Raw genomic sequence first — 22329 nt, 5'->3', positions numbered from 1 at the left:
GACCTCTCACGGAGGAGGCACACAAAGAAGGACCTCTGTTGATGATTAAAGGCTGAAGATTGGTTCCTATGGGGAGAGGTATTGATGTCCTGAGCCATGTAATAAAGCCTAAACTTTACCGTTCCTCACCTCTATTTGCCTCATTTCTTCAGCCCCTCTTTGTGAAAAAGTCCAGTTTAGGCCAAGGTATCTGCCCTACCCTGAATTCTGTGGCCATCATGTCTGACTTGGGAGTTTCAAGGAGGAATGGCCACCATGAGGAAACAGGGTACTAGGCTAGACTGGCCTTTGGTCAGATCCAGCAGTGGGCTTTTATGTTTTTAATCAAAACATAGATTCTTAAAATATGCTTCTGTTTTTCTAAATTCATCTTGAATATAGCCAAGAGTGACATCCACACTCTGGATAGACCCAAGTTCAAATCCCATGGAGTTTACTGGGGGACCCGAGACCAGTCAGTCTCAGCCTAGCCTACCTCACGGGGTGATAATGAGGATAAAATGTGTGTGTTTATGGCAAATCTTAGATCTTTGGTAGAAGGATGGTGAAGTGTGGGAACCTAACAGTAGACACTGGGATAGCTCAGTCAGTAGTGCATGAGACTCTTAATCTGGGGGGTCATGGGTTCGAGCCCCCCACTGGGCAAAAGATTCTTAAAGGTAAAAGTAAAGGTACCCCTGCCCGTACGGGCCAGTCTTGACAGACTCTGGGGTTGTGCGCCCATCTCACTTAAGAGGCCAGGGGCCAGCGCTGTCCGGAGACACTTCCGAGTCACGTGGCCAGCGTGATATCGCTGCTCTGGCAAGCCAGAGCCGCACACGGAAACGCCGTTTACCTTCCCGCTGGTAAGCGGTCCCTATTTATCTACTTGCAGCCGGAGGTGCTTTCGAACTGCTAGGTTGGCAGGCGCTGGGACCGAGCAGCGGGAGCGCACCCCGCCGCAGGGATTCGAACCGCCGACCTTTCGATCGGCAAGTCCTAGGCGCTGAGGCTTTAACCCACAGCGCCACCTGCGTCCCAAAAGATTCTTACATTGCAGCAAATTGGACCCTTGTGGCCCCTTCCAGCTCTTAAGATTCTATGAATTGAAGGAAAGTGAAATAATGTGATAAATACACTGAAATGGACCCTGGTGAACTCCCACACAGCTGTCAACATTCATCACTCCTCTTGCTTCTTTCCACAACAGTTTTTATTATTTGTTTCTTGGTGGCGGCCCCTCTTTTTGGATATCTCGGTGACAGATACAACCGCAAAATCATCCTGAGTGCTGGGGTAATCCTCTGGTCAGGCGTTACCCTTGCCAGCTCATTCATCCCAGAATGGGTAAGTGTCAATTATTTGGTTTTTTGGGGGGTGGAGGTTTGTCTGCATGAATAGATGTTCCATTTTGGGAATGGTACACCTCCTGGTGGCGTTCGAATGTTCAGCAAATCCAAAGCTGGTTCAATGAGCTAAGGCTCAACTATTACAAATGTGAAGAGTGGAGGGGAGGAAACATATTTTAAAAATTAGCTAGTGCTTTCCCCCCCAAGAAAAATAGGTGCCAGAATTCACTGAAGTTGTTACAATAAGTCACCAGGCAACTTAGGGAGCCCTGAACAGATGCCAGTTTGATAACAGACCCTTTACTGATTGTGGAGGTGCAAAAAACTACAGCCAGCAGTCTCCTTAGCTGGTTGGGGGGTTAACCCTGGTTCTGGTATAGGTCAAATCAATGTGCCTCTTCCGCCCTCATTCTCTTAGATTCTGGCAAATGTCTAGGGCAGCTTGGAAGGGCCCTTGTGCTAACACTCACTTGTGCAACAGTAGAGGCCTGGCGGGAAAGCTTAAAGCCCCCTGCCTCTATACAGTGGTATCTCTGGTTGCGAACGGGATCCGTTCTGGAGGCCCATTTGCAATATGAAAAGAGCACAACCCGCAGCAGTGCGTCTGCGCACATGTGGGTTGCGATTCGGCGCTTCTGCGCATGCGTGTGACATAATTTTGCACATCTGCGCATGTGCAAGTGGCGAAACCCGGAAGTAACCCTTTCCGGTACTTCCGGTTGCCGCGGGACGTAACCTGAAAGAACGTAACATGAAGTGGACGTAACATGAGGTATGACTGTACTGGAGACGGATTAAAGAGAAGGGAATACGAATTGGCTGCCCTGTAGCTTGACCAATCATGGCTAGGAGTTAGATGAAGTCATAGTTCTTTTAAAACAGTGTAGACTTGCACAAGCTGGCCAACTTCTGTTTTGACTTGAAATGTACGTTTTGGGCTTCTCAGAAGTACATAAATGCAAGAAGGCGGTGAGGGGAGCGCTGGCTCACAATGGCACCCACCTGAGAGTTGCTGGAACTGTACTCCTGCATGCTCTGGCTGGAAAAAAAAATGAGCACTGGTTAGGAGAACTGTTATGTACTGAAGTTCTCGTCCTGGGCCAGCAGGGGGATACTGTAGATAGTTATGCAAATAAGGGATCAAAAGTGACGTTCAGTGATTGGATAGTTTTAGAAAATTGTTACAGTTACGCTGTACTGGAGCTCTATATAAGCAGGCTGACTGAACCCTTCAGTTCAGTTCTGTCCTGGCCTGTGAATAAATAAGAGCTGTTTGAAGAATCGCTGTGTCGTCTGATATGTTCACCCACAACTTAACAAGAACAACTCAGTTTTACCTAGGCTACCAATTTAGAACGGAGGGAACTGCCCAGAGAAACTCTGAGTGATATTCTGGGTAATAAAGGTGCAAGCTTTATGTTATAATTGTTTGCCTGGACTGGATCGTGGACTACAGTCTATGAGACAGAAAAGAGAGTAAAGATAGGGAAATTTGTATATCTTTTTATGTCTTGTCTTCTGCTCGGCATGAGCTTCTTCTGAAGGGACAGGAGGATAAATTAAAATAAACAAAGGCTATGCCGAGTGCTGGAAGGTGCTACTTAATGTGTGCCCTTTTCAATATCTTGCACGTCTCCTCCCCTTCCTCAAGATGCCCTGGCTGTTCTTCATTTCGCGGGGACTGGTGGGTGCTGGCACCGCCAGTTACTCCACTATCGCGCCCACCATCATCGCTGACCTGTTTGAGAAAGACCGCAGGACGTGCATGCTTTCGCTCTTCTATATCTTCATACCTGTTGGAAGGTAGATCTCTGTTCTCTGAGACAAGTTGGGAAGGATCTGGGGCTAGGGGGCAGCACGGAAGTGGGGAAGGGGAGAAGCGGGGGGGGGGGGATGTTATGGTTGGAGCCTCTTCATTTTCCTTTTAGCAAGGGTGGGGCTGTTGAAGAGAGCCATCTGTCTATCCACCGCCCCCCATCCTTGCATTTCTGATGATCAAACTGAAAGTGCCAATCATTTTGTACCCAAAAACACCTGGGAGGAATTTCCAGCAAGATTCAGGGAACTCAAGACATGCAGAACTGCAAAAAATATTTATGGGAAGAAAGGCAGTGTGAGAAACTGAGATATTAAAGCGAGGAGCTGAATGGCACCTTAAACCCAGGTTATGGGTGCAACAATAGGATGTCTAGGTGTGCTTTTTTTATAACAAGAATACAAAGCTGAAAATGAATGAACTGCAGCTAAAATATTATGTTCATTTTTCACATGGTCTAGTCCTTCTCTTGCTCACACCCCTAATAGTCTTAAGAGGGTCTCTTATCCAGTCTTAAGAGAGTAACTGGAAGTGGGGAGGCAGAGAAAGGTCCTCCTTTCCTTCCACTCTGCAGTTTTAATCTGAAATCTTAGGCACAGTACTGCACCCAGAGCTCAGAAACTGCTCGTGCTAATGAAACCCCCTATCGCAAAATGCACCTAGAACAATGGGAGTTTCGAACATTGAAGAAAGGTCTAGAGGTGCAGTGAGGGAGAACCTCTCAAACTGCCCCATGAGGACTGAGTGTGCTCAGTAGTCACAAAATGCTGACTGTTTTGGGGTGGTTTTTTTTTTTTTTTTGAGAGGGGACACAGAAAACCAGGTTGGGTGGAATGGGAATTCAGAATGGCAGCAGTCCCCACTGCAACACTTTGTTGCAGGTCCCACTTAGTACATTGATATCCCTCTTTCCTTTCCTCACGGAACACCAGGTGTCATACATGCAGGCTACCTAGGTGATTTTTCATCCATGCACTGGCCAAACCTGGACCTGCTTAACTTCAGCAAGACAGCTGCATCCAAGGCCACGTTCTACACTCTTGACTGGTCCTGATTGTTGTTTGAAGAGGATCAGTCACTGGCCACAATTGGAAGCCACGTTTTATTGAATCGCAGAGACTCTAAACTTTTTAAACTGGAGAGGCTAAGAAGTGACCACCAAAGCTCCAACATGAAAATAGGGACGTCCTATTCCATCATCAGGATGTGGGTGGCACTGTGGGTTAAACCACAGAGCCTAGGACTTGCCGATCAGAAGGTCGGCGGTTCGAATCCCCACGATGGGGTGAGCTCCCGCTGCTTGGGCCCTGCTCCTGCCAACCTAGCAGTTCGAAAGCACGCCAAAGTGCAAGTAGATAAATAGGTACCGCTCCGGCGGGAAGGTAAATGGTGTTTCCGTGCGCTGCTCCGGTTCGCCAGAAGCGGCTTATTCATGCTGGCCAAATGACCCAGAAGATATATGCCAGCTCCCTCGGCCAATAAAGCGAGATGAGCGCTGCAACCCCAGAGTCGGCCACAACTGGACCTAATGGTCAGGGGTCCCTTATACCTTTTATTCCACCACCATCATCATCCTAAACATCACCATCATTTTATTATTTATACCCCGCCTCTCTGGCTGAGTTGCCTCAGCCACTCTAGGCAGCTTCCATCATATATTAAAACACAAAGGAACATTAAATATTTAAAAAACTTCCCTATACAGGGCTGCCTTCAGATGTCTTCTGGAGGTTGTATAGTTCCTTATCTCCTTGGGTTGCATAACTCCAAACCCCCCAACGTTCCTCCACTGAAAATAGGGATGTCCTAAGGAAAAGCGTCACATTCCAGGGTCAAATCAGAAACCGGGGTGGCTTCTGTAAATCCGGGACTGTCCCTGGAAAATAGGGACACTTGGAAGGTCTGGACCACTGGCATGGGAGATGTGCACCCTAATCCTGAGATGTAGCCCCTCCCATGAAGAGCTTCTATCTAGGCTGGTGACCTGGCAACCAAACTGGTGCTCATTCTGTCCCCTAGACATGCTTGGTGGTTTGAAGCAGTCAGATAAAAACGGTGTGTTTCCTTTCTCTTGCAGTGGGCTCGGTTACATCATGTCATCTGGAATGGCGTTGGCTACTGGCCACTGGAACTGGGGGTTCAGGGTGAGTATTTTCTGGATGGACCCCCCTTTTGGGGGGCAAAATGGTGGGGTTCTTCCACTCTGCACTTTATCAAGGGAGTTTCATTCAGCTGAACAAATCCGACCGCTGGCCTCAGCCCACTGTCAGCCTGTTTTGTGAAGAGGCAGAAGCTGTTTGAAACAGAAGACTGGCTTGAGATCTGCAATGCTAAAACCAAGGGCCTGCTTTGAAAAATGATGGGCAAGAGCTTATAGGAACTCCATCTTTTCTGCCATTATTATTATTATTATTATTATTATTATTATTATTTATACACTGCCCTATACCCAGAGGTCTCAGGGCTGTTCACAGAATAAAATCGAAATATAAAACCATGAAATGCATAATCAAAACAAAAACAACAACCCAATAACCCTTCCCCCAATAACCCCTCCTTATTGATTATCAGAATGTTGCCACTTTAATCATGGTCTTTGTTGAAAGCCCATTTCCTGCAACATCAGCAACTGTTCCTTTCTCTGTAGGTCACCCCTTGTATGGGAGCTGTAGGCTTGGCTTTCCTCATTTTCTTGGTTCCTGAATCATCCCGGCGTGGAGCTGCGGAGCCTGCAGCTGACAAGTTCAGAGGGGATTCAACTTGGCTCAAGGACATTTCATCGCTTTGCAAAAAGTAAGTATCATTATTATTATTTGAATTTTCAGTGCCTGTATGGAATGCCAACCCTTTGCTTGGAAGTGCAGCTTTTAGCCTTAGGTAGTATAATACGCATATATAAATTCTATCCGCCATCTAAGGACAACACTGTGTCTCTGATGAAGACCAGGCTCAAGTCCCCGAAACCTTTTATACTTTGACAAATCCGTGCATCTTGAAGGTGCTGCAGGTTGAGCTGGATCCAGTAGAGGGTGATGTTGACTTGAATAAATCTTCTCTAGGCATCCTTTGAACATTTCATGCTCAGGGCCAAGTCAGGCATAGCTGTCAACTTACAGATTTGAAAATAGGGGACCAGCAGCCTCGAAAATAAGGGACCAGCAGCCAAAATAAGGGATTTTAGTCAACCAGCTCCCGAGCCAAAGGGAGAAAGCCCAGTCAGCCCAACAGCCAAACGAAGCCTCAAGCGGTGGTTCCCACAGCAAAGCAAACCGGCAAAGGGGGTGCAGCAAGGAAAACCACCGTCACCTCTCCGCTGGGAAGCGCTGAGCAAAGGCGAGTCCCCAGGCAACGCGGCCGATTTGATCGGCACAAGGCATGCAAGCTCCACCCCCAAGTCGTTCTAAGACTCCTTATTGGGTGAGCAACGCAGCCAAGTAACACAGATAGAGCCTCCCTCCTCCCTGGCCGGCAGGGAGGGAGGGAGAGGAGCTGCTTCCTTTGAAACCCAGGAAATTTAAGGGACATCATCAATAAGGGACAGCAGCGGGACACAGAGCTGGGATAAGGGACTTTCCCGCCAAATAAGGGACGGTTGACAGCTATGAAGTCAGGTAGCGAACATTGTCTGCTCTGGAAGGTAAAAGACCCCCCGGATGGTTAATTACGATACTGTTTGCCCTACTTGGCTATCATGTAAAATGCTCGTTTATGACGTAGGCACTGAAATTTCAGGCTTATGAAACACTTGCCACCCTCCCTGCTAACATTATGTCATTTCTGTGGGTTGCAGTTGGCTTTCAGCAACGTCGAAAGGCACTCTAAAAATTAAAAATTACCTGATTACCCAGAATGCTCTGGTGAACATGCTGGCTAGCCCCCAGAGCTAACAAACATCACCTTGTCATCCTTCTCCTTAATTAAAAGATGCATAGAGTATACTGTCAGGCATCCGGGTACTCTACAGCAGGAGGAGGGGGGTGTTTTTCAGCCCAGGGGCCACATCACTTCTCAAGCAGCCTTCTGGGGGCCGCATGCCCATGGTGGACAGAGCCAAAGGCAAGAATGCGTGGAGCCAGAGGCCAAAATTCAACACAGAGCAACACAGCGATAGCTGGTAGGACAGAAGGCAGGAAGCTCAACAGTAGGTGGCGCCAGAGCCCATGACAGGCAAAGCCAGCTAGTTCTAGTTTTACCCCATCCTCCTCCCTGCTGAGTTCTAGAAGGGGCAACACTGAGGTGGAGGAGAAGGAAGGTGGTAGCCTGGGCCCACTTGCTGGGCAGGTTGTAAGGAAGAAGGCAGGCAGGTGGGGGCTGACGGAAGGCAGATGGAGTTTGGTGGGGCAGCCTCCACTGGAACAACAGGTGTGACCCTTGTCTTTTTACAGTCAGCTGTATTCCAGCCATGTAAAGGCCAGGGGTATCTACACGTAGATCACAGAATTGTAGAGTTGGAAGGGACATGGTTCATCTTATCCAATCCCCTGCAATGCAGGAATATTTTGCCCGATGTTGGGGTGGAACCCACGACCCTGAGATCAAGGGTCTCATGCTCCGAGCTATCTGTGCATCTCTCCATTCACTCAGACAAGCAAAGGCTGTTATCACAGTTTAGTCAGCCAGAAGCACTCAAGGAAACTGCAGAACGTGGCAAGCTAAGGCTGTGGCCTGGGGAGGGGAGGTATGGCCTGATGAAATCCTGAGGGCCTGACAGAAAGGCCTCAAGGGCCGCATTTGCCCCCCAGGCCTGAGGTTTTCCCTCCCCCTGATTTGGAGAGCAATAAAAGCCAAAACCCAAGACACCAAGGAAACTACAGTGGTACCTTGGGTTACATACTCTTCAGGTTACAGACTCTGCTAACCCAGTAATATTACCTCAGGTTAAGAACTTTGCTTTAGGATGAGAACAGAAATCATGCTCCGGCAGCGCAGCGGCAGCAGCAGGCCCCATTAGCTAAAGTGGTGCTTCAGGTTAAGAACAGTTTCAGGTTAAGTACAGACCTCTGGAATGAATTAAGTACTTAACCCGAGGTACCACTGTATTTAAATATGTTTCTTATTCCACCCCACCCCCTGTCAGCTGGAGTTTCTTGTGGTCCTCGCTCGGAGTGACTGCCATGTCCTTCATTGTCGGAGCTCTGGGGTTCTGGATGCCAGTGTTCCTTTCCAGAGCTCAGCTCATCCATGACGCTGTCCCTCCCTGCCAACAGGAAGGGTCGTGTGACACCTCCAACAGGTGAGACAAGCTTCCTTTGGGACAAGCAAACAGAGGGCATGGGGAACGCTCCATAGGAGAGATTATCTGAATATTTTTTATTTACTGTATTTTTAAAGAAATGTGACAACAGGAGGCTGTGGCAGAGATGGAGCATTGCAGAAAGATCACACCTGTTTGATTTGTGAACCACCCTGAGATCTATGGGTATAGGGGAGTAGGCAAATTTAATAATAAAAATAAGTAATTTCTGCCTGCTACAGCATGGTCAAAGCACAAAGATACAGTCATGTAATAATAATAATAATGATAATAAAATAGTCAGCCAATGGACAGAGCCAATGTTTATAAGGTTATATAACCTGCTATGGTCTTTAAAACACAGACATATTATTTTCCTGTCCACCAGCCAGATATTTGGAGGAATAACCATTGCAACTGGCATCTTTGGAGTCATTGTTGGAGCAGAAGCCGCCAGAAGATTCAAGAAGACCAACGCAATGGCTGACCCTCTGATCTGTGCTGTGGGCTTGCTGACATCATCTCCATCCATGTATTTGGCGATCATGCTGGCTCAGGAAAGCATTATAGCTACATATGTAAGTATGTGGCAAGAGGGGTTTTGCCTTAGCGGCTGGCCTCTCCTCAAAGACAACCTTGCCTATGGGGGAATTCATAGCAGAGATACTGGCCTGGAAAGGTTTCTAGTCCTCAAGATGGCAAGACTGAAATATTGCAGAAACCGAGATGAATATATGTGGGCAGACAATATTACCAGGGAAGCTTGGACTGGGTGCCAGGGGCCTCTAGCATACTCATCAATATACCCTATCTAGTATTTAATTTTTGGTCATTGCACTAGGTAAATCTGTACTCTAAAAGTTAACTGGTTTTTGTTTTAAGCAGTCAAATTGTACCAGCAAAGCAGCTTGCAAACCTGAAAGGGAGGCTTCCCATAGTTGCAGCTGTTGGAGCCCGTAGTAGCTGCTACTGTCACTTGGGCACTTCCTTGTTCACAAGCTCCTTCAAGCCGGTTTGTGACCAAATCTATATCCTCTGCCAGCTCTTGCTGGCAAAAATGAAGGATCTTCCCATGTTCCTAATTTCTCTCAGCTGAAACCCAACATTGGTAACACCTCCCTCAGCTCATTGGTGTGAAGGTGGGATCTTGTAAGGGTTGCTGGTACCCAAAACACGAACCGTTAAAAGGATGGAGAGTAGTATTTGATCTTTCTGTGTGTGCATTTGCAAATCTCCAGTGCCCTGTCAACTCATGACGTTCTCTCTACCTCTCTGTGTGCTTTTTTCCTATTTCAGATTTTTATTGCCCTTGGAGAATTTCTTTTATCCTTAAACTGGGCCATTGTGACTGACATACTGCTGGTGAGTTCAGCTGTCTTTTTCTGTCATATTGATTTTGCTGATAACCTGATACACCTATTCTTAGATCTCTGCTCTCTCTCTCTGTTTTCTACCTTCACATCCCTTCAGGTCCATAGCCAGAAACGTAGCAGAGACAAGAGTCACACGGGGGTGGGGGGTGGGAAGCAGGGCATTTGAAGTTAATGTGAAATGACTTAACATGCAATCCCATGAATATTATCCTGCTGACAAGTCCTTCCGTGTTGAATGGGGCTTGCTCCCAGGAAAGTACGTGCTGGATTGCAGCCAAAGAGGATGTCTTCGGCTAGAGGACTGTCCTTGTAGACTTGGATGTGTGGCCACCCTCCTTGCATACCATCCAGAAGTGGTCTCTCTCTTTCAGACGTTTGCAGTGCAAAGCCAGGCACACCTAGGAAATTGTGTAGTGAGTCTCTGTGGTAAAGGTAAATGGACCCCTGACCATTAGGTCCAGTTGTGGCCGACTCTGGGGTTGCGGCGCTCATCTCGCTTTATTGGCTGAGGGAGCCGGCGTACAGCTTCTGGGTCAGGTTGGCAGGAGCAGGGACTGAGCAATGGGAGCTCACCCCGTCGCGGGGATTCGAACCGCTGACCTTCTGATCGGCAAGCCCTAGGCTCTGGTTTAACCCACAGCACCACCCACGTCCCGAGTCTCTGTGGTAGGGCTGGCATATCTGCTAGCAACCCAGATACCAGCAGTATGTTGCTAGGAAGGCAAGGCCCACGTTAGAAGCACTGATATGGCAACCACAGCCTGCTTCCTTATGTAGGTGTTACAGCCTGGTTGGATGCAGAGGAAACGTTGGAGGACCGGCTGGGGAACCCCCAAGGGAAGAAGGCTCAGAACTCGGGGACTGGTAGTGGTCAGAGGGAGAAAGAGGGAGGAGGTGTTGGAAACTGAAGAGGCAACAGGGCTAAGTGAGCAGGAAGAGTCTGTGGCAGAGAGAAGTCCAGAATCAGAGGCAGTAGCTGAAGCAGAAGAAGAGAGAGGACAAGAGGAGTCAGGTTGGTGCAGTGTCGCCAGTGGCTCCCCCTCCTGCTATGACAGGCTCCCCTCCTGCCCCCCTGTTTCGCAGAAGCAGAAGAGGCATGAAAAGGGTGGAGGAGAGGTTGGCTTCATGGAGGCACAGTCTCCGATCGCTTGGGGAAAGCCCTGGCGAGGAGAGGACCTAGGCAGCTGTGTGGAGGTGAGGGCCTTCAGTCTCAACAACTGCTTCACAGGGGCAAAACCTGCCGAAGATGAGTTGCTGTGCTCATTAAGCCTGACACTCCTGCATCAATTGTGGTTTTGCTGATAAAGAGTTAACCCCGACTTGCACCGTGTGATTTACTGCTGGCTCGCTCCTGACAGTCAAGCACATTTAGCTGGTCTTTCCTACTTCCTACTTACCTTGCCCATTGGGTCTTTTCCCTTTGACTTTTCAGTATGTCGTGAAACCAACATGCCAATCCACCGCACTATCTGTACAGATTTTTGTTAGTCATTTGTTTGGTGATGCCGGAAGCCCCTATCTCATTGGAATCGTAAGTTATATGGACAGCTTTAGAGGTGGGGGGTGGGCTGAAGTCCCCCCCGCCCCTTGGTGGGAAACGGTACAAAGTGATCTCATTTTACAAGTGCATAGAAATTATTTGCACTGTGAGTGAATAGCTTGGGGCTTCATTTCATGGCAGGTTGAAGCAGGTTCTTGATCCTGGCAATGTTCAAATGGGCCAGAGGCAGAAGGCATAATCCGAGACAGGCAGGAAATCAGGAAAACAGATAAGGGAACCAACCTAGGACCAGAGGCAGATAGGCAGTCGAAAGATGGTCAGCTGGTCAGGAAGAGAGCTAAGTGGATGAAGACCAAAGGATCAGATGTAGGAAAGCCATCAGAGGTCCAAGACCAGCTGCACCACTGCTAATATATTAGCCAATTTACTCAGACTAATAAGAAACAAAGTGAGTTTTATACAGATAGCCAAGCTCCTGTTGGTCCCTCAAGAACCAAATGGTCTTGAATAGGGTTACGGGGAGAAATTCAATACCGTTTGCATTTAAAGGTTGTTGTTTTCGTTTAGTCGTGTCCAACTCCCTAATTTGCACTTTTGAAAACACAATTCTCCTATGCTTCAAAATTAGAAATTCTCCTTTAAACAAGCATCCCCCCCACAAAAATACTTAGGCTAGACTTAATTTTGCAAATCAGTTCTCTGGCCAATTAATGGGCATATAATGAGGTTGAGCATGCATAAAAATGCACATATTTTTGAAGTCAGCAGACAAATATGCATTACATTAGAGAAAATGCTCTGCGGAAATGTGTGTCTTAGGCAAAATTGCACAGAAGCATATGTATATTAGCAAAAATCTGCACTAAAATGTTAATGAATTTTCATGAGGACTTTTTAAAAAAATAAATAAATCTGCAAAGTGGAAATGTGGAGGACTGACCTTAGGACAGAAAAGAACAAGAGAAAATGACATATTTACCCATTTCCTTGTCTTGGAAGAACTAAACTCCTAGCTTTGGCCACCAGAGGGCTGGCACCAGTCAGACCGTCAAACGCATCATTTTATGCATCCCAGAGTTTTTGCTTCATCTGTGTTAGGGCCCAGGAAGCCTCAGGGCAGGCTGAGGTCAAGACCAAAAGCAACCAGAGAAAACAACACGGTCAGACTGAACGGGGTTCAAATCCCCCACTTGGCCCTGAAGTTCACTGGGTGAGCTGGCAGGGGGGCGGTCACTGCCTCTTGACCTAGGGTTGCTGTGGGGATTAAATGGGGAGAGGAAGAACCATGGATGCCACCTTGAGCGCCTTAGAGGAAGAGGGTGGGGCATAAATGCAATAAGCAGAGTAAAAAATCACATTCCCCCTCCAGATCTCCAGTGAAATCCAGAAGCGACAGGCAGGGGCTTCTTCCTACCTCGCGTCCTTCCGGAGCCTGCAGTACAGCTTTGTCCTATGCTGCTTTGTCGGTGCTCTTGGGGGAGGCTGCTTCCTCCTGACGGCCCTCCGGATCAAAGAAGATCGGCTGGAAGCCACGCCTCCAGCCCCACCGCCAGTCAAAGGTAACTCTGACCCTTGGGCTCAGCACATCTGTACTGCGAGCATCGCCCTGGCTTTGACCACCATTTTTTGCCGGTCCGACCTTTCCAGCTGAACCGTAGAGTCATAGAATTGTAGAGTTGGAAGGGACCTCAAATGCCATCCAGTCCAACCCCCTGCAATGTGGGAATCTCAGCCAAGGCATCCATGACTGGTGGCCACCCAACCTCTGCTTAAACACCTGCAAGGAAGGAGAGTCTACAACCTCCCAGGAAAGGGGTGGAGGAAGCGGAGTGCAATGGGTGCGGACAGCCCCAGGTGTCACAACTGAGGAGGGTGACGAAATGCCGGGAGGCACTCACCGCGGGGCCTGCAGTGCGCCTGAGCCACGTGTCTCTCCTGGGAGAGATGCGGTGGCTTGGGCACACATAGGCTCCATGCTGTCTAAATGGTCTGCCCGCTGCCTCCCGCCCTCCCAGCTGTAGGGCGGCTGAGTGGGAGGAGACAGGCAGACTCCGGAGGCCCCATGGTGCATCCTGCCCATATGGGCGGCTCGCCCCGTCCTCCCCCTGCCTCTATGTCTGTTGTAGTGGTTAAGAGCGGTAGACTTGTAATCTGGTGAACCAGGTTCGCGTCTCCACTCCTCCACATCCATTTGCTGGGTGACCTTGGGCTAGTCACACTTCTCTGAAGTCTCTCAGCCCCACTCACCTCACAGAGTGTTTGTTGTGGGGGAGGAAGGGAAAGGAGAATGTTAGCCGCTTTGAGACCCCTTCAGGTAGTGATAAGGCGGGATATCAAATCCAAACTCCTCTTCTACTCTTCTTCATCCTGGGCATGCCGCCCCAGGCACCCGAGCAGCTTCCTCTGCCGCTGTCCCAGGCCAGACCGTTCCACTGTCAAACAGCTCTGACTGTCAGAAAGTTCTTCCTGATGTTAAATCAGCATTTCCTTCCTTGTAGCTGGAAGCCATTGGTTCAAGGCCTACCCTCCAGAGAAGGAGAAAACAAGCTTGCTCCATCCTCCATGTGATACCCCTTGAGATATTTGAAGGTGTCTATTGTATCTTCTCTCAGTCTTCTCTTTTCCAGGCTAAATGTACCCAACTCCTACCATGGGAACTGTAGTTCGCCGAACATTATTAAATGGTCTTGTCCAGGGGTCAGCAAACTTTTTCAGCAGGGGGCCAGTCCACTGTCCCTCAAACCTTGTGGGGAGCTGGACTATATTTTGGAAAAATAATAATGAACAAATTCCTATGCCTCACAAATAACCCAGAGATGCATTTTAAATAAGAGCACACATTCTACTCATGTAAAAACATGCTGATTCCCGGACCATCCGCTGGCCGGATTGAGAAGGCGATTGGGCCGCATCCGGCCCCCGGGCCTTAGTTTGCCTACCCATGGTCTTATCTTTTGAGGTCGCCCATTTGCTTTGCACCACTGCCGTTCCTGTGCCTCATAGGAGGAAAGCCTGGGAAGTTCTAATAAATATAAGTCCAGCGTTATGTGGTTTCAAGTCCCCTGTGGGTCTGATGGTGCAGATTAGGGCAAAAGATGTAGAAGAAAGGATTTGGACGACTTGCTTTAAGCTACACCTGTCCCAGTCTCCTGCCGAAGAATGATGGCAAGTGCCCTTTCCTGCACGTCAAGTAAAGGTAAAGGTAAAGGCACCCCTGACCATTAGGTCCAGTTGTGGCCAACTCTGGGGTTGCGGTGCTCATCTCGCCGAGGGAGAAGGCGTACAGCTTCTGGGTCATGTGGCCAGCTTGACTAAGCTGCTTCTGGCGAACCAGAGCAGTGCACAGGAACGCACAGGTTTCGAGGAGAGAGTTTTACCATCTCATAGCATAGTTAGCACAATGGTGATTGCTACCAAGCACATTAAAACTTGGTTGGCTTCACATCTGCCCTCACCCGCCTTTAAACAAGCATTCCCCATGAAATTACTTAGGCTAGAATAAATCACAGACACATAGCTTTGCAAATAAGCGAATATTTTACTTGCAGAGTTTCCAGCAGTTACAGCAACTGCATTTCCATCTGCTGGGAGTAATATAAAGAAGAAAAAGGTTCCCAGAGGTTCATGCTCCTTCTTGGGGGCTGGGTTTACTCCTGACTTTTGATGCGCTGCTGTTGTCTCAGAGACAAGGTCTGACGCTGCTCCCCCACGGGCAGCTCAGTCTGCGCCACCTCCTCTCCTCAGGTGGAAAAATGGCCTCCCCGGGCATATGAAGGCCCGACCTCCCCACCCTGAGCCAAGTAAGGGGGCCCTTGGCTCCACCCTTGTTGTCCTCTGTTGTACACAGATTCATGGAAGATAAAGCTGTCATGGCCTATTAAACCTGAGGGCTATGTTCAGCTTCCATGAGAGGCTCCAGGTTGCGAGGGAGTTTGCGGGGTGTGTGTGACACTGCATGTGAAGTCATGTGTGCAACGTCAGGACATTAGGAGGAGCCAGGGAGCGGAGCCAAGCCCAGCAGTGGCATAGCTGTCAACCGTCCCTTATTTGGTGGGAAAGTCCCTTATCCCAGTGCCGTATCCCGCTGTTGTCCCTTATTGATGATGTCCTTTAAATTTCCCGGGTTTCAAAGGAAGCAGCTCCTCTCCCTCCTTCCCTGCCAGCCAGGGAGGAGGGAGGCTCCAACTGTGTTGCTTGGCTGCGTTGCTCACCCAATAAGGAGTCTTAGAACAACTGGGGGGTGGAGCTTGCATGCCTTGTGCCGATCAAATCGGCCACGTTGCCTGGGGACTCGCCTTTGCTCAGCGCTTCCCAGCGGAGAGGTGACGGTGGTTTTCCTTGCTGTATCCCCTTTGCCGGGTTGCTGCGCTGTGGGAACCACCACTTGAGGCTTCGTTTGGCTGCTGGCTGGGCTGCCTTTGGCTCGGAGGGGCTCAGAAGTTGAACATACCTGTGCTCTGAAAATCCCTTATTTTGGCTGCTGATCCCTTATTTTCGAGGCTGCTGGTCCTTTATTTTCAAATCTGTAAGTTGACAGCTATGCTGCAGCAGTGGCACAGCTTCAATGGCTGCAGGCTCCTCCTCCTGCCACGGCCACCTGCCTCTCAGCACTTGGCTTTGCAATTGGCCTCCTCCATCCCCTGATTTTTTTGACATTGGGCGGGTCTCAGCCAAATATATTGGGAAACCCCAGTTGGGCTCGGCCCCTAGCAGTTGGTGTTGTGGCCTCCAAGGCAGTATGCTTCTGTATACCAGTTGTTGGAAAAAGCAGAAGGGGAGAGTGCTCTTGTGTTCGAATCCTGCTTGCGGGCTTCTCACAGGCATATATGGTTGGCCACTGAGGGGATAGGATGCTGGACTAGGTGGGCCACCGGCCTGATCCAGCAAGGGTCTCCTTACATTCTTCTAGAAGATATGAGCAGAGCAGCACCTTTGCAGCAGAATTAACAGGAGATAATATTAGCTTTCTCACTAGGAGATGCTAATTTGACAACCGCAGCATGAACGAAACCCACCAGCTTTTGGCGCTCTCCTTATCAAGCAGTTTCGGAAATCCCCAGGAGGACATTCTCCTCTCTAAAACTCCCGCTGAAAAGTGTGTTTGGAATATATCGAAAGCATTCCAGGAAAGGAGTTAAAGCAGCCTTTTCAGGAAAGCTTCCAAAGAGAATAAGTTTTAAAGCAAGAATGAGGAAACTGGTGCCCTGCAAGATGCTGACCCCATAAGCCCATACCCTCCAACAGTTCTCTGATGATAATAGGGACATCCTATTCCATAATAATACTAATAATAATTTCATTATTTATACCTCACCCATCTGACAGGGTTGCCCCAGCCACTCTGGGCGGCTTCCAACTTAAAACATTTTTTTTAAAAAAGCTTCCCTATACAGGGCTGCCTTCAGATATATTCTAAAAGTTGTATAGTTACTTATCTCCTTGGCTTGGGGGTCACATAACTCCATAATCTCCAACATTTATCCAAAGAAAATAGGGATGTCCTAAGGAAAAACAGGACATTCTGTGATGATGATGATGATGATGATAATAATAATAATAATAATATAATTTATTACTTATACCCCGCCCATCTGGCTGAGTTTCCCCAGCCACTCTGGGCAGCTCCCAATCGAGTGTTAAAAACAATACAGCATTAAATATTAAAAACTTCCCTGAACAGGGCTGCCTTCAGATGTCTTTTAAAGATAGGATAGCTGCTTATTTCCTTCATATCTGAAGGGAGGGTTGTTCCACAGGGTGGGCACCACTACCGAGAAGGCCCTCTGCCTGGTTCCCTGTAACCTCACTTCTCGCAGTGAGGGAACCGCCAGAAGGCCCTTGGCGCTGGATCTCAGTGTCCGGGCTGAATGATGGGGGTGGAGACGCTCCTTCAGGTATACAGGATCAAATCAGAAACTGGGCTTCTGTAAATCCAGAACCGTCCCTGGAAAATAGGGACACTTAGAGGGTTTTCAAGCCCCAGTCAGGATTGCCAGTGGCCAGGGAGGAGGATGGGAGATTGTGGTCCAGCAACAGCTCTGGGGTTGAAGGTGCCTCATCCCCGGCAGCGGAGGAAGCTGTGAGGGCACCTGGGACGGCTGCCCAGGGGTGAGGCGAGCTGCCCATGGGGGGGGGGCTCACTGTGGGGCCTCCGCAGTCTGCCTGCCTCCTCCCACTCAGCCACCCTACAGCTGGGGGGGAGGTAGGCAGACCATTTGGGCCTGCAGGTGCCCAAGCCACCGTGTCACTCCCAGGAGAGACGTGTGGTTCGAGTGCGCTGCAGGCCCACGGTGAGTGCCGCCTGGCATTTTGTCACCCTCCTCAGTGGTGACACCCGGGGCAGATAGCACCCACCACACCCCCCTTCATCCACCCCTGTTTTAAGAAACAGCAGCGTAGACCTTTCTCAAAGTGATGTCTTTCCTAACATGGGATCTTTGGGTCTTGCAGGCACAGAAAACGAGAGTTACGTCCGGCATGAAGGAGAAGTCCAAGGGGAGCTTCCTGTGTCATAGAGCTGCCTCCTGCCCTTCGCAAACACGCTCTCATCAGGGAAGGAGAGGCATGAACGGTTATCCACACAACCTCCATCTGGTGAGGGGCGGGGGAAGCTTTTGGGACTGACTTTGGAGCGTGACATTCAAAGTGGGCTGCAAATCACATGGCCACCCGCCATCACCGTCTTCGAAGCTGCCAAGGAGTCTGGTGGTTCCAGGAGTCAGGAACATAGCTGAGCTGTTCAAGTGACAACTTCCTCCAGAAAACATAACCAGTGGAAGTAAGATGTGCCAGCTTCCCGTCTAAATTTACTTGGTATATGGCAGCTCCTTCTTGGGGGTGGGGGTTGTGTTTCAGGAGCCAAGCGAATGCATTGCTCAGAGATGTTTCCAGGTTCAACCCTGGGGGCTTTGAGTCGAACAGAGCTTGGGTACAAAGCCTGCGACAGCCCTTTGCCCAACACCTTGGAGAGATTAGCAAAGAACAGTAAGGATCCCTTCTAGCCACTTCCAGTAGAATTAATCTCCAACTTGAGAAACATATAAAGTGCCAAGCTAGACGCATCCTCGGTCCAACCTGTTGGTTTTCCTTTGGACTCTTCACGTTCCATCTCTGCCCAAATTTGATATTGCGTCTCGGCTGCATTTACAACGTGCCAAAACTATGACCTTTCCTCACTGCCCCTTTGGCAAAAACTCTTCTGTGTGCTCGGGTCCTATCTTGTATGGACTAGGGATTAATTGTTTCAGTTTCGATTTCTTGTTTTTTCACCCTTAAGTCCAGTTCCTCACATTTCTGCATTAGTTTGTGTTTTTTATTTTATTTTAAAAAGTCCCTGTGAAATTTTTCCAGCATGATAGTTTGCATTTCTCCCAATACATTCCTGCATGCAGTTTTGACTGATCTCAACATTTTTTCAAGCAAGTTCCTCTTAACAGTTTTCCATGTTAATTTCATGAATCTATTCCAGGCATAGGCAAACTTGGCCCTCCAGACGTTTTGGGACTACAATTCCCATCCCTGACCACTGGTCCTGTTAGCTAGGGATGCTGGGAGTTGTAGTCCCAAAACAGCTGGAGGGCCGGCTTTGTCTATGCCTGATCTACAGTGGTACCTCTACTTATGGATGTGATCCATTCCGGGGTGCCATTCACACCCTGAAAAGTCTGTGTCACTTCTGCGCATGCGCGTGGCGTGATAGATTGCTCCTGTGCATGCGCGAAGCAGTGAACCCAGAAGTAAACACTTCCAAGTTTGCCGCGTTCATAACCAGAAAAAAATGCAACGTGAAGCAAATGCACATTCCGGAGGCCCGTTCGGAAAAGCCCGCAACCTGATGTGCCATATCTGCGCAGGTGCGCGGAGTAATTTGGCGCTTGTGCGCATGCGTGAAGTGCAATTTACTGCGCATACTGCGCATGTGCGAGCGGCGAAACCCAGAAGTAACCCTTTCCAGTACTTCCGGGTCGCCACAGGATGCAACCTGAAAAAACGTAATATGAAGGAAACGTAACATGAGATATGACTGTAGTTCAATAAAGGGACTTCCTGTTATCACTGTGTCTTGCCTCGTGGGAACCCACAAGGAAGCTGCCTTACACTGAGTAAGACCATTGGTTCATCCTGTCCTGGGTCCTGAGGCTCAGGAATGAAGCACTTGTCCCACGAAGACCCTCTTTGTGAAAGAAGACTGGCTGTTTCCCCATGTTGCCTTCTGCATTGCACTTACGCACAACATGAGGACGGGACGCAGCTTTAGGCAGCACCTTTTCCTGAGAGCTCTCTTTAGCTGAGCAAAATGGGATCCTCAACACACCCACCCACTTCATTTTTGCCTTTAATCTGCTTGCTTGTCTCTGCCCATATCACTGCCCCTGACCTGGAGCGACCCTGGCAGATACAGACCTGTTTGGAAGGCTGACAGGAGATCAGTCGGTCAAAAGGAAATCCTCCAAATTGGTGCGTGTTGCACTAAGCTGTGACACAAAAGTGCAGAGGGGCAGCTGTTTCATGAGATATCTGCAAACGGGCCTGGCTGTCTCCTTCCCTCTGCAAACTGTATTCTCCTCTCTCTCTTTTTGGTGTTGGCAAATCACAGCAAGGTGCCTGGAAATTAATCTGCAGCTGCAGACACACCAATCATTTAACACAGTCACTTCCTCCAAATCTGGGAACTGTTGTTTACCCCTCACAAAAGTACAATTCCCAGCCCCCTGAATGAACTACAGTTCCCTTTGCAAGCTGGGAGGAGATGTGCTTTAAATGTGCACAGCCTAAAGGACCAAAAGTTCCCCACATCTGGTTTAAACTGTCAGGCAGCTAGCCCAACTAAAGTGAGTATTATTCTTATTCTTATTCCCCTGCCCATCTGACACTAGAAGATCCATTTTTTGGGTCTGAGATTAACAAGAGCAAAAAAATTGCTGCGGGTTAACAAGTAAATATGGTACTTTTCTTCTGCCTTTTCTCTATAGTGGTACCTCGGGTTAAGTACTTAATTCGTTCCGGAGGTCCGTTCTTAACCTGAAACTGTTCTTAACCTGAAGCACCACTTTAGCTAATAGGGCCTCCTGCTGCCGCCGCACCGCCACAGCACGATTTCTGTTCTCATCCTGAAGCAAAGTTCTTAACCTTAGGCACTATTTCTGGGTTAGTGGAGTCTGTAACCTGAAGCGCATGTAACCCAAGGTACCACTGTACTCTAATTCTGTTAGGAATTAGCTGGGTCAGATCCGAATAAGGTAACATTGCATTTTTATCCCACCTTTCCTCAGAACAGCTGTCCACCCTCCTGCAACAACAACAACAACAATTTATTACTTATACCCTGCCCATCTGACCGGGCCTCCCCAGCCACTCTGGGCGGCTCCCAACAGAATATTAAAAACACGATAAAACATTAAACATTAAAAACTTCCCTAAACAAGGCTGCCTTCAGATGTCTTCTAAAAGACAGTTGTTTATTTCCTTGACGTATGATGGGAGGGCATTCCACAATGTGGGAGCCACTACCAAGAAGGCCCTCTGCCTGGTTCCCTGCAACCTCACTTCTCACAGTGAGGGAACCGCCAGAAGTCCCTTGGAGCTGGTCCTCAGTGTCCGGGCTGAACGATGAGGGTGGAGACGCTCCTTCAGGTATACTCTTGTACTCACAACATGTCCCCATCTTGCTGTGCCTCTCGCTGGGCCGAGGCAGAGAAGGGCTACTGGGATACAGTGGGAAACAGCTGAGCTTGCAACCGCATTTGGGTCGAAAGCCCGTTGCCTTCTGTGCCTGGAAACGATAAAGTCGGGCAGGAGCTTTCCCAGAAGAGTGCCGTTCCTCTGCGTTGTTTGTGGAGACCTGATTAAGAAGCTCGTTGAGGGTCTCCACTGAATTAGGTACTGCGGCGCGGCTAATTAAAGGAGCTCCCTGCGGGGTCGCTTAATAGCTGCACCAGAACAGGTGAAGATTTCAATTATCTTGCCATTCCTTCTTCCCAAATAGCTCAGCCACGGGCCCTTAAATGCTTGCAGACAGTGTCTGCCGACTGAAGCGGCTTCTTTCTGGAAGGGGCGAGGCAGCTACCCTGAACCAGCCGCGTTCAAGAGAGTCACATTTAGCGATATGGCGCCCATCCCAGGATAAACATGCTCTACATAGGAGTACAGAGGGACGCAGGTGGCGCTGTGGGTTAAACCACAGAGCCTAGGACTTGCCGATCAGAAGGTCGGCGGTTCGAATCCCTGTGACGGAGTGAGCTCCCATTGCTGGGTCCCTGCTCCTGCCAACCTAGCAGTTTGAAAGCACGTCAAAGTGCAAGTAGATAAATAGGTACCACTCCGGCGGGAAGGTGAACGGCGTTTCCGTGCGCTGCTCTGGTTCACCAGAAGCGGCTTAGTCATGCTGGCCACATGACCGGAAGCTGTACGCCGGCTCCCTCGGCCAATAAAGCAAGATGAGCGCTGCAACCCCAGAGTCGGTCACGACTGGACCTAATGGTCAGGGGTCCCTTTACCTTTTACATAGGAGTGCAGGAAGCTGCCTCACCCCAGCTCAGACCTTTGGTCCATCTGGCTCTGTACTGTCTACACTGACTAGGGTTTCAGGCAGGAAATCTTTCTCAGTCCTACCTGGAGAGGCCGGGATTTGAACCTGGAAGCTTCTGCTTGCAAGGCTGATGCTCTGTGCATCTTTCCCATATGGGTTCCCTTCCTTTGGGTTATCGGGGGGCTCTCATTTAGTCAGTCAGATTAATCAGCTAAAAGGCTTTTTGATCAGTAGAAGAAGAGAAGAGTTTGGATTTGATATCCCACTTTGTCACTACCCGAAGTAGTCTCAAAGCGGCTAACATTCTCCTTTCCCTTCCTCCCCCACAACAAACACTCTGTGAGGTGAGTGGGGCTGAGAGACTTCAGAGAAGTGTGACTAGCCCAAGGTCACCCAGCAGCTGCATGCGGAGGAGCGGAGACTCGAACCCGGTTCACCAGATTACGAGTCTACCGCTCTTAACCACCACACCACACTGGCTCTCCAGTAAACCAGGAAGCAGTTGTTCCTTAAATTAGAAGCACACCCTTTTCCCAAGACTCCCCATCAC

At 49.1% G+C, this 22329-nt stretch overlaps 1 protein-coding gene and 1 long non-coding RNA gene across 3 annotated transcripts in view; both read left to right on the top strand.

The window, feature by feature from the left end:
- The window catches only part of SPNS3 (SPNS lysolipid transporter 3, sphingosine-1-phosphate (putative)), a 35233-nt gene extending 16411 nt beyond the window's left edge, over positions 1-18822 (top strand). Inside the window, exons 4-14 of one of the 2 annotated variants that reach the window (XM_079955683.1) lie at positions 1190-1326; positions 2980-3131; positions 5222-5288; positions 5792-5937; positions 8222-8377; positions 8766-8955; positions 9674-9739; positions 11183-11281; positions 12621-12810; positions 13750-13840; positions 17702-18822. In XM_079955683.1, coding sequence (XP_079811809.1) covers positions 1190-1326; positions 2980-3131; positions 5222-5288; positions 5792-5937; positions 8222-8377; positions 8766-8955; positions 9674-9739; positions 11183-11281; positions 12621-12810; positions 13750-13829 — 1283 coding nt within the window. In that variant the 3' untranslated portion in view covers positions 13830-13840; positions 17702-18822. The remainder of the gene's footprint in view (positions 1-1189; positions 1327-2979; positions 3132-5221; positions 5289-5791; positions 5938-8221; positions 8378-8765; positions 8956-9673; positions 9740-11182; positions 11282-12620; positions 12811-13749; positions 13841-17701) is intronic. The other variant, XM_079955684.1, reaches the window with a different exon arrangement.
- The window catches only part of LOC307204356, a 181362-nt gene that overhangs the window by 33431 nt on the left and 125602 nt on the right, over positions 1-22329 (top strand). The gene's annotated exons all lie outside the window — the stretch shown is intronic.

Source organism: Podarcis cretensis, assembly GCF_951804945.1.
Source record: "Podarcis cretensis genome assembly, chromosome: 15".
NCBI classification, from domain to species: domain Eukaryota; kingdom Metazoa; phylum Chordata; class Lepidosauria; order Squamata; family Lacertidae; genus Podarcis; species Podarcis cretensis.
Note: the sequence above shows the minus strand (reverse complement) of the source record. Positions and strands in the feature narration are given on the sequence as shown.